This window comes from Stegastes partitus, unplaced genomic scaffold (genome assembly GCF_000690725.1).
Source record: "Stegastes partitus isolate 25-593 unplaced genomic scaffold, Stegastes_partitus-1.0.2 Scaffold1417, whole genome shotgun sequence".
NCBI lineage: Eukaryota > Metazoa > Chordata > Actinopteri > Pomacentridae > Stegastes > Stegastes partitus.
In genome coordinates, this window is record NW_007579148.1 from 3,128 (window position 1) to 14,335 (window position 11,208).

An 11,208-nucleotide genomic window follows, 5' to 3' on the forward strand; every position below is an offset into this window, starting at 1 on the left:
TCTATCTATCTATCTATCTATCTATCTATCTGTCTATCTATCTATCCGTCTGGTTGGCTGTCTGTCTGAAGTATCCTGCACTAAACTAGTGGAACGTGAGAGTCCAGACATTTAGGGAGTGGGCTGTGACTTTTGACCTGGTTTCATCTGTGACAAAGAAATGTTCTCCTTCCTTTGTCTAGATGTTGCACAGCTGTTTCCACAAGACATGGTAACACATATTACATTAACATCATTGATGACCTCCACAGCTGCACAGGAGTTTGTTTTTTTCATTCATTCCAAGTTTCATGTCCACTGCAGCGGACTGTTTGTAAGTGACCGCCTTACAGCGGGTATTATTAGATGGTCTGAGGATATCATGTGCTGGAATGAGATGATCATTGGGTCATTTGACATTTAAAGAAACAGAGTTGCTCAGTGTGAAATGTGGTGCTATGTTTCAGAAACCGTTTTAATCAGCATTTAATAAATGCATTCATTCTTATTCATTCTGTTCTGAAGAAACGACAGAAAGGTTGCTGGTTTAAAGACGCTGTGTTAAGAACAATGTAGACAGAAAATATAGGCTTTTTAAAAGTGACCTCTTTTGTGCATACTGAAGTCAGTTATCACTTGATCTTTCTCTGTTGGCTTTGTGGATTATCGAGCTTGTAAAAACATGTCTGGGAAGCTGCTGGAGAGAGATTCTTAACATGTTCAGTCCTCCAGTGTTGGGTGTGCAGTTGGTTCCTTTAATGCATTTTATGAAGAGGCTGATGTTTGTTGAGTTTATTTAGCAGATAGCAAAGAGTTGTTTTAAAGAAATCCTACCAGAGATCTTAACTGTATCGGTGACTCTTCACAAAGACTGCTCTCCTTACAGCACACTCTATTTACGTGGACTGGAATAAAATCCCGACATTGGCTGAATGTGTGCCAACACGTGGCCACTTCTCCCACACCACAAGTAACCAATCGACATCAAGCAGACTCATTCTTCTATAAGAGGTTTTTTGAAACCCTAAATCTTTTGCGTGGTAAAGTCAAGAACAACTAAGATCAGCTTTCCAGTGTTTTGGCTCAGATGCATCCTGCAGCTGCCTACGTGGCTGTTATGTAAGTCTTGCCTTGAGGTTTACTTGGACAGATCTTCTGGCTAACCACCAGTCCTGCTTTAACCTCCTAAACCTTCAGAGTAAATCTTAAATATATCAGAATATGTGCTTCCTGGGTTAGGGTACATTAACATATTTTAAGATCTTTTAAAGTTGAACAGACCAACATCGGCTAAAACAAAAATCTTGTGTCTTTTCAGTACATTTATGACAATGTGGGATGTTTGTCTTTCATAGGTTTTCTCTCATTCGCATTACACCATGTGGGTAAGAAACTTGGTGTTGCTGGTTCTTCTGGCCACAGTGGCCTCAGCTGCCACCTCTGCATCAGCAGACAAAGTCCTGAGTAACCACGCCACCATCCTGGCTGACAACAGTGCCAACTTGGCATTCAGTCTCTACCAAAACATGGCAAAGGAGAAAGACGTCGAGAACATCCTCATTTCCCCTGTAGTAGTGGCCTCGTCTCTGGGTCTGGTGGCTCTTGGGGGAAAGGCCTCCACTGCCTCTCAGGTCAAAACCATTCTGAATGCAGCTAAAGTCAAAGATGAGCAGCTGCACTCTGGTCTAGCTGAGCTCCTGACCGAAGTGAGCGACCCAAAGACCCGCAACGTCACCTGGAAGATTAGCAACCGCCTGTATGGACCCAGCACTGTCACTTTTGTGGATGATTTTGTAAAGAGCAGCAAAAAGCACTATAAGTGTGACCACTCCAAGATAAATTTCAGAGATAAAAAGAGTGCTGTAAACTCGATTAACGAGTGGGCGGCCAAGTCCACTGACGGCAAACTGCCTGAGGTCACCAAGGATGTAGAAAAGACTGACGGGGCAATGATCGTCAATGCCATGTTTTTCAAACGTGAGTATACAAATCTGTGTAATAACTATATTACTCCCTTAAATGCATTCAAAAAAATTAACTGAGTCCATTTTCACAGCTCACTGGGATGAGCAGTTCCATCATAAGATGGTGGACAGCCGTGGATTCATGGTTTCCCGTGGCTACACTGTTTCAGTGGAAATGATGCACCGGACAGGTGGGTGGACGCTGTGTTGTGGTGGGCTGGTGCAAAAACTACAGTTTGGCAACCGCACGGCTGTGCATTCACTCATTCATACTCAGTGCTGTTTTCCTGTAAATGTAACACTAAATATGTGGACTAGATCGATCACTGGTTCCACTGTCTTTGATGATTTGGAAACCAAGAAACTGCATGTACAGTTTTAGAGGTTTCATAAAGTTATTGGTCAGACGAGGAAGCTAACATTTGTCATGTATTTTACCTGCTTCTTCAGGCCTTTATGGCTACCTTGATGACAAATCCAATAAGCTGTCCATTCTGAGCATGCCCCTGGCTCATAAGAAGTCCACTGTGGTGTTCATCATGCCTCATCATGTGGAAACTCTGGAGAGACTGGAGAAGATGTTGACCAAGAAGCAGCTGGATACATGGATGGGCAAACTGCAGGAGACTGCTGTGGCTGTGTCTCTGCCCAAAGTCAGCATGGAAGTCAGTCACAACCTGCAGGTAGAACCTTCAATAGTTTAAAAGTGACTAGAGGTAGTCTGTCTCCACACCATGTTTTCAGTGTGAGAACATGTCTTTCTGCTCCTCTGTAGAAACACCTCCAGGAGCTGGGCCTGACCGAGGCTGTGGACAAAGCCAAAGCTGACCTGTCCAACATCTCTGGGAAGAAAGACCTTTACCTGTCCAGTGTGTTCCATGCCTCTGCCATGGAATGGAGCACTGAAGGAAATGAAATGAATACCAGCATCTTTGCCACAGATAAGCTGAAGAACCCCAGACTGTTCTACGCTGACCATCCTTTCATCTTCCTGGTGAAGGACCAGAAGACAAATTCCATCCTGTTCATTGGCAGGATGGTCAGGCCAAAGGGTGAAAAGATGAGAGATGAATTGTAACCACACGCTGACCCCAACGTCTAAATTAAATGTCTGACCGTGTGTGTGAGCGTAGATTTTCTAATGCAATATGCTGAGAAAAATTGGAAATGAAATGTAGATTGATGCAGCAGAAGTGCCATTCCTTTATTCACATGTCCACAACATTCCACAGCACCCGACTTAGAAGATGTATTGAAACATTTCACGGCGTGTTTTAAGGAGCAAAGTATAGTGCACAGTTTTAACTTTGAAAGGATATTAGATATCACTGTGTTATGGTGACAGATGACATTGCAGAATGAAGACTTACATTAAGTGTTATTTTCAACTGATGCCTTGAATATTAATGCAATGTTTATTTCATTAGTGTAGCATTGTCATTAGTATTTCTGCACATGGAAAATGGGTTCTTTTGTCATGAAGTCTTAACAATCTTTGTAAAAGGTGGACAATATTCTTATTTCAGGAGGGATTTTATCTTACAAAATACACCCCAGAATCTTTATGTTTTTGTGGCCATCCTTTGCACTGCCACAGGCTACAATGCTGTTTTCATTTGCCCTAAATGCACTGGTCCACACTGGCTAAGAAATACAATCAGGGCTAATGTAATAACGTGTATAACAATGTAGGCACACATGTTTGACATTAGAAAATATGAATGGACTGTTACAAATGTCCTGTTTTTGCAATAAAAGTGATAAAACAACCTTGTGATTGTAGTCCTTTCCTTTTTGTACAGAAGACTCTTAAATAACCCGGTTGCAGCAGCACTTTGGCAGGACTGTTGAAGTCAGGCCTTGAAAAATTCCACTGAAGGCGGCTGTATGGCCTCATGGGCAGCTGCATCGGACAGAGCTGCAGCAGTATACAAAACAGTGTAGTTTCTTTATCCATAAATGTTAAATATTTAGTCCGCAGCTAAATATTTGGATACATTCAGGTGTATGCTGCAGCTGTTCAGTCAGTTCCAGCTGCTAAAAGCCACATCAGCAACCTCCCACATGAATGTTTGCACGACGTGTACAGTGACAGCTTCACATAACAGACAATAAGGACAAATGGATGAAGTGATGGACAAAAAGGCTGGACCTGCTTGAACTGGCTAAGAAGAAGATTAAAGAAGAGCAGTACATATCAGCTCACATTTGAGCATCAATATTTTAGATATTACCTTTGTTTCAGTATATTTTCCACTGCTTATTATTATTGTTGTTATTATATATATTTATATATATATAATGTATCCCCATTCAGAAGCTCATTCTCATATTCAGTGTTTGCACTCTTCTCTTTTTATGTGTACTTTATACTTGTGTTTGCACTATTTCTTATATGTACATTTCTCTGTCTAGTATGTTTGCCTCTCTGTGAGTAATGCTGCTGACAACAATGTGAATTTCTCCACTGTGAAATAAATAAAGGCTTATCTTATCTTATCTTCGCTTATTTTATATTCTGGGATTTGTGTATCACGCCACCTCGAGGGCATCTGGGTTTATGACACGGCAATGGTTGTTTTCAATGAAAACAATGACATTGGGCTTTGTTTTCTGTGTTTTTGCCAGTTTGTGGTATTGTCAGGAGTCAGTCCATATCTGGCTCCTTCAAAATGTTGTCCTATTTCTACTTGATTGTTCTGACTGATGAGAGTTCTTTCAGAAAACCTATTTGCATTACTAATAGATAAATACCTTCATATCTCTTGGCTGGGCTTTTGTCCTAAACGTGTATATTTCCTGTTTCTTTGTGGTTTATAAGTATTTGGAAACATCAAAGGTTCTTGGAGCCAATGAGATATTTGTACTGCAGATTCTCTCTATGAAATATATGCTGTGGCCTTAAGCAGGGTCTTTGAGAAGCCTGGAGATGTGATGCATCTTGGGAGGATCTTGTGGTCTGTCTTGCAGTTGTGAGCGCCTTGGTGGGCTTCATGTAAGCAGGATGTCACCCTATGATTGATATGAGTGACTTTAGTGTCTTTAATGGGGGATTAAGTTCCCTGCACTGCAAACAAGACTAAGTGGTGTAAATGCTGCCTTGTATTCAGCGGTAGAAAAACTATGTAATCATCATATATGTATTTTCCTTTGGCTGTGTGGGACTAAAATATAAGAATGTTTTTTTGAAATTTGGACTGGACAATGTAAACTGGTACCTTTATGAACAAATCTGAAATGGGCAAATAAGTAATAAAGTTATAAACATAAGTCTTTATCTTGCTTCAGTATACTCTTAAGAGGTGTAAAACCCTGAGTTAACTGATAAAAGATAGCAAGCTAATAACACACAGCTTATGAGGTTATGGTGCAATTTTGGCAACACATTACATGGTCAGTAAAAATGCTCATGCTTTAAGTACTTTGGACAATTAAATGGCTTCAAATGAATTTAAAGAGCTTTAATTGTGCAGTGGAAAGTGAATTGTATGTAATGTGGCATCCTGAACAGCCACAGGGTTTCACATGAGCTGCACTTCAACAGGCTTGAACAAGGTCCACACTGCTCATCACAGGTCCCACAGCTGGCACAGATATATTCATGTCTGGTCTACTGTCATAGAACAGCCGTGGTGGAGTTTATATCGTCTTCAGGTTCCTTGATCTAAGATTACTTAATCCCACATGAACTGGTTATCAATTAAAAGCACCCTCTGCATTTCTGAAAACCTTAAACAATGAAAACAACATAAAAGGCTTTGATATTTAACTAAACAAATAATTTACAGACGAAATAATGGCACGACATAGAATTAAATACAGCATGGAAATATAAAAGGCACCTTTATAGTTTTCTTGTCGTGCTTCAGAGCTGCACTTATGCCAACATGCTAGAGTTTGATAGCGACCTGCTTGTTGAATTTCTATTTTTTAAATCGAGGCTATACGTAGATTGTACTCATGCTTGCTGTGGCCATGTAGATTTTTAAATAATCTATTGTCCCAGTTATATTCAGCATCATTCTGTTCTTGGTTTTGTGGCCCTTTTTATAAACTGTCTGGAAGAAAATTCACTCATTTTAGTTAAAAACAAAAAACAAAATGGAATACAGAGAATATTGAGTGAACCCATCCCAGTTCTCAGACAGGTTTTAATTAAAATCAATAATTATGTGAACAAATGCAGCAAACAGTCATCAGACACAACACACCTGTAGAAAGAGCAGAAGAGCTCCTCTCTGGTTCGGGTTCAGGTTAGATCTGCTGATCTCTGGTTCGGTCACCTTTGTTGCTTTAGGGTTCAATAAGGCTGAGCTGTTAGGGTTAGGGTGAGGAAACAAGGCTGCAGATTCAGAATCTTCTTTTAATCACCTCTTAAACCCACTTTCTTTTAGATCGTCTCCCGTTTCTTTTCCTTTATATCGAGCTGCCTGCTGTCCTGCTCTCGTCTCTCTTTCTTAATCTACTTCTATCTCCAGCTTTTATCTTCATTCCTCTGTGATGTCGTCTTTTTAACCAGTTTTACTATAAAACTCCTTCCAGCAGTGACCCAGGCTGTTCTCTCCATCCTTCCTGTGAGTATTTTTACATTCTGAGCCTGTCCTGTTATATGTGTTGTTGTTTTCTTTATTATGTAAAAACACTTTGCGAATTCTATTCTTAAAAAGTGCTACACAAATAAAGTTTATTATGATTATTATGATTATGATTATTATTTGTTCTCCACTAGAATCTGTGCAGATGAAATTAATAACTTTACACTGACATTGAGCCAAGAATTTTATTTGCTCGACACCAAAAACAGTCATTTAACTATAGATGATAATAACGTTGTGTTAGTGCTGCGTGTGACCCGTTGCCTTGAGTGAAGTTCATTTAATTTTACAGCGCGTGTTTTTTTGGTGCTTTTATTGTGGTAGTCCACCGCCACGGCAGCAGCTCGTGCCTCCTCTCCGTCGCGCGTGAGGAGGAGGAGTGGCGGCGGCGGGGCGCTCGCGCGGTGATGGACTGGAGCGCCGTTAGCAGCAGCCTCCTCCTCCTCTTCCATCATGGCTCCCTCGCTGGACAGGCGCGGCTACTGGGGCCGGCCGACCTCCACGCTGGACTGGTGCGAGGAGAACTACGTCGTGTCTTTCTACGTCGCCGAGTTTTGTGAGTAAATCGTCTCTGGCGGCTGGTACCGTCGCCCCCTGACTAACCAGAAGCAGCGGCGGTACCAGCACCGTAGCGGGCGGACAGCTAGCGCCTCCAGCTCCGTGCTGTGTGCTGTTAGCCCGCGCGGCGGCAGGTAGCGAGGAGACAGATAGGATCCGGTCCGCCTGGTCGGTGTCGGGCTGCTTTGCATTCAGCTGTTCCGGACCGTGCAGCCGGGCTGGCTAACCGGACCAGACACAGGCAGCACAGTCCGGTCCTTCTCAGGCTTCAGACTTGATGGAAACGTCTCGTTCATGCATCAGGGCGCCGCGTTGCTCCGTCCAGCGATAAAAACGGGTTCTTCAGGAATCTTTATCTCACGTTGGTTTGTGTCAGAGCGGCTTCACCTCCTGCTCGCAGCATGGAGCCTCTGACAGTCACTCATTATCCTCCAGCCTGCAGAGCACTGTGTGGGTTCGTAAATGCAGTCCGAGTCAGAACCATGTCTGTTCTGCAGCCACACATGCTGCACGTTCATGGAGGATTCATGGTCAGACAGAGGACAGGCTTTCTGGTGGTCCTTCAGTCCACGGTGCTGGTGCTGGTGCTGGTGTGTTCAGAGTACAGAGTGATGCAACAGCTAGTCCACAGTGACGCCAAGTGGGTCAGAGTTCAGCTGCTTGGTCTCCTGCCACCGCAGCCACATACGATTCATGTTATTGGTTTGGAAGTTCTGTTGTGGGCCAAAGAGTTCGTTCATTTAATCCAGACATTTCCAAACTCTGGTCCTGTTCTGACACTTGAAGCTTTAGTTTGACATGCGCTGGTCGTCGCTTCCAGAACGCTTGTGCAGCGTTTAAACTGTTATTCAGGTCACAATGGTTGGAATGAGGCTTTGTTCGTGCAGCCCAGTGACACCGCCGTGGCTGTAATCCTCATCTGATGTGTGCTTTTGTGAATGTCTCTTTAGAAAACAGCCACGTGGTCACAGTTGTAGGTGACAGAGGGCGGACAGAGAGACTGTCACACAGAGGGCATCGCATTCACGGCTTGGCAGGTGTCACTGAAATGTCAAAACAAAACACCCGCTCGCTGTAGTGCTGTCTGCGTGTGTGCATTTATTATCAGCAGCCAAAGTCCACACATTTTATAATCTCTGCCTGGTTTTTATCAGATAAAGGGAAAGCATCATGTTGGTCCTGACAATGCTGGTAGGCCATATTGGTTTTCAGAGTACTGAACATCCTGGAAAGCCTGATTGCCTTTCACACCTGCCTTTGTACACCGCCACACCCAGAAAGAGCAAAGGTGACATCAGAGCTCTGTGTTGGCAGGTTCCCTGTGGGGCTGCTGAGGGAGGGAGCGTCGGCCCGCCAACACTAAAGCCAAAGGCCGCTTTGGACGTGAGGCTCAACAGTGTTTTATGAGACAAGGTAGCAGATAGTAATCAATCAAACGATCGCATCCACACCCGATTACCAGCCCACTGTTCACTGGAGCCTCACTGGACTTCTGTCAGAGTTTAGTTGAAAAACATAATAAATTAATTAAAAAATGACACAGTGGTGACTGGATAATCGACCCGTAACAATCCTAAACCCATAAAAACAGCCTTAACATAGCGACAGCCTTCGTGACCCACATGTAAATCTACTTCATCTAAAATGCTCCATCTATAAAATCCCCATCACTCTCTCCACTCACCGCTCCCTGCTCATGGCAGCCCAGCACACCAGCTCACCTACAGCACTGCTCAAACACCGTAAAGTGCTCTACGCTTCACTACGGCGAGTTGTGTTATTGGAGTAGTTCAGCCGTGCTTGTTCACCTCCAGAGAGGAAGTGTGTATTCTGCATGAAAGGAAGTCCCACCTGCAGGTTGACAGGATTTGTTCCTTTGGCTTGTTATCTGTGAAACCCTGGAAGTCTGTGTCCATGTTTTTGCACATTTCGTTGGTACACAGAAGTTTTAAGGTGGACATACTCAACCATTCCTGCTGATCTTGATCATGATGTGTCTTTTGGCATACACATGGGAGTGCTAGCAAGGTGGGAAGCAAAAGCAGTAGTGGTGTCGTTCGTCTCAGCATCCCTGTATTGACTTGGAGGCAGAAACATCAGTCTGTAGGTGTCTGGACACATGATTATTTTGCTAGTTTCTGATCTCTGCTGATTTCCTAAATGTCATATTTCCGTGTGTTATGATGTCTGTGTGGATGCTGACTTCGTCTATCTGCTGCCTGTCTGGGCCAGGACACTCTTGAAAAAGAGATTTTTAATCTCAATGAACCTTTTCCTGGTTAAATAAAAAACAATAATAATGAAAAAAATCTACACTAAGGATTACGTAGCTGAAATAAGGCATAACTACCCTTTGCTCTATTATTGCCGCCCTGGTGATGAGATCCGATTAAAGTTGTTGCTATATGATCACATGTGACCCAGACTGCTTCCCTGAACTGTCATGCAGTCCTGTTCTCTGGTTCCAGAGCCAGGTAGCGTCTTACAGGAGCTCTGATCAGGCTTTCATTCATCTCTGCTGTTTATTTAAACAGGGAACACCGTCAGCAACCTGATTATGATTCTTCCTCCCATTTTCGGGGCCATCCAGACGTTTCGCGACGGCCTTGAGTCTCGCTACATCTTCTCCTTCCTCGGACTGGCAGGTTAGTGTGGTGGCTCTGCTGTAGGGACTAAAACAACTGCACTGTACTGCATGAGCAGCCGTACAGCGTATATTTGAGAATGTCTTGACTTTGTCACGCAGCTGTCGGTGTTGGTTCCTGGTGCTTCCACATGACGCTGCTGTACGAGATGCAGGTGGGCTACAGAAATGTGAACATGTCAGCAGAACGTTTGCATGAATTAAACCCATTGTTGGACACATTAGGACAAGCAGCAGCTGCTTAATACAGAGTCAGATATGCTGAAGCCATGCAGTCCCACAGCAGTGTGTTTTCTCTGTGTTGCTGTGTGCAGTTACTGGACGAGCTGCCCATGATCTACAGCACTTGCGTCTTTGTCTATTGTCTGTAAGTAGCTCAGCGTTTTCTATTTATTCTTGTTGAAGCACTTAAGACAGAAGGTCACTTAGATCAACTTGAATGTGACTGTGGATGTAAAATGAAGCATGAATTTCTTGCTGGTAACCTGATCCATCCCAGGAAACACAGCATGCCACCTTTGAGAGGATGCAGCTATTGATTCTAAACCCGACTCGTGTGTCTTCAGCTTAGGCTTCACTTGTTGTTGCCTCTCTGTCCTTTATTCAGATATGAATGCTTCAAGCAAGAGAACAGCATCAGTTTCTTTCCTATTACATTATTATTAATGTTCAGCATTTTGGTCACTGTGGTGAGTATCCCCATTCACTCTGACAACCACCGTTTATTCTGAACTATGTTGTAAATGGAGTCTAACATCCCTCACACCCCCTGACTGCTGTTATTGTGTTCATGCTCTGTAGGTGTACTTACAGTGGAAAGAGCCAGTGTTTCACCAGGTGAGAGAGCGTTCTGCAGCACGTCCACCTGGCTCATGTTGCTCATTGTTTGCTATTCGGGCTGAGCCTGCCTCAGGTCGTCGTTGCCTTGTGTACACACTGGGTTCACACCACACCACTCACCTTGGTTCCTGGTGGCTGTGAAACATGTTAAAGCCACTCTGCACTGAATACTTAACAACGGGATCAAAGCACAGTCAACAGGCAGCAGAATAACGTCACACAAACCTTTACATAAACACAATGGCTCCTGTTGTACCCAGTGTTGTACCTGTTAACGTCTGACATTGTGTGTGTTGCCTTACAACAGTACAGACGGTGTGACAGCGCTGCTTTGTTTAGTCTGTGGAGCCGACTTTGTTGACTGATCACACTGCTCTATAGCGGTCGTGATAACATCTCTGCTGTAGCACCAGGAACCAACAAGGACAAAGAGCTGGCTTATGATCACAGTGTGGATACAAGTTGTGTGTATTTCAGCGTTTTTTTTTCTGTAAAGATTGTCTCATTTTAAAGCTTATTAGTAACCAGAAAGGCAAAGCTTAGTCTGGTTCTGGATCTTTGAGTCACTATTACATCTGTGGCTTCCCCAGTTTAGTCCAATAACAAAGAGTAAAAGGAAATCCATCCA

The 11,208-nt window shown here is 43.5% G+C and overlaps 2 protein-coding genes across 2 annotated transcripts in view; both read left to right on the forward strand.

The window, feature by feature from the left end:
- The first annotated feature begins 1,314 nt into the window (after window positions 1-1,314).
- serpinh1a (serpin peptidase inhibitor, clade H (heat shock protein 47), member 1a) lies at window positions 1,315-3,713 on the forward strand. Its single transcript, XM_008299426.1, has 4 exons — window positions 1,315-1,956; window positions 2,036-2,134; window positions 2,394-2,626; window positions 2,719-3,713. The coding sequence occupies exons 1-4, from the start codon at window positions 1,359-1,361 to the stop codon at window positions 3,019-3,021; spliced, it is 1,233 nt and encodes a 410-aa protein (XP_008297648.1). The 5' UTR covers window positions 1,315-1,358; the 3' UTR covers window positions 3,022-3,713.
- A 2,663-nt stretch (window positions 3,714-6,376) lies between these two features.
- The window catches only part of acer3 (alkaline ceramidase 3), a 10,239-nt gene continuing 5,407 nt past the window's right edge, over window positions 6,377-11,208 (forward strand). The window contains exons 1-6 of the mRNA XM_008299427.1: window positions 6,377-7,094; window positions 9,631-9,741; window positions 9,843-9,895; window positions 10,055-10,107; window positions 10,348-10,429; window positions 10,542-10,577. Coding sequence (XP_008297649.1) covers window positions 6,992-7,094; window positions 9,631-9,741; window positions 9,843-9,895; window positions 10,055-10,107; window positions 10,348-10,429; window positions 10,542-10,577 — 438 coding nt within the window. The 5' untranslated portion in view covers window positions 6,377-6,991. The remainder of the gene's footprint in view (window positions 7,095-9,630; window positions 9,742-9,842; window positions 9,896-10,054; window positions 10,108-10,347; window positions 10,430-10,541; window positions 10,578-11,208) is intronic.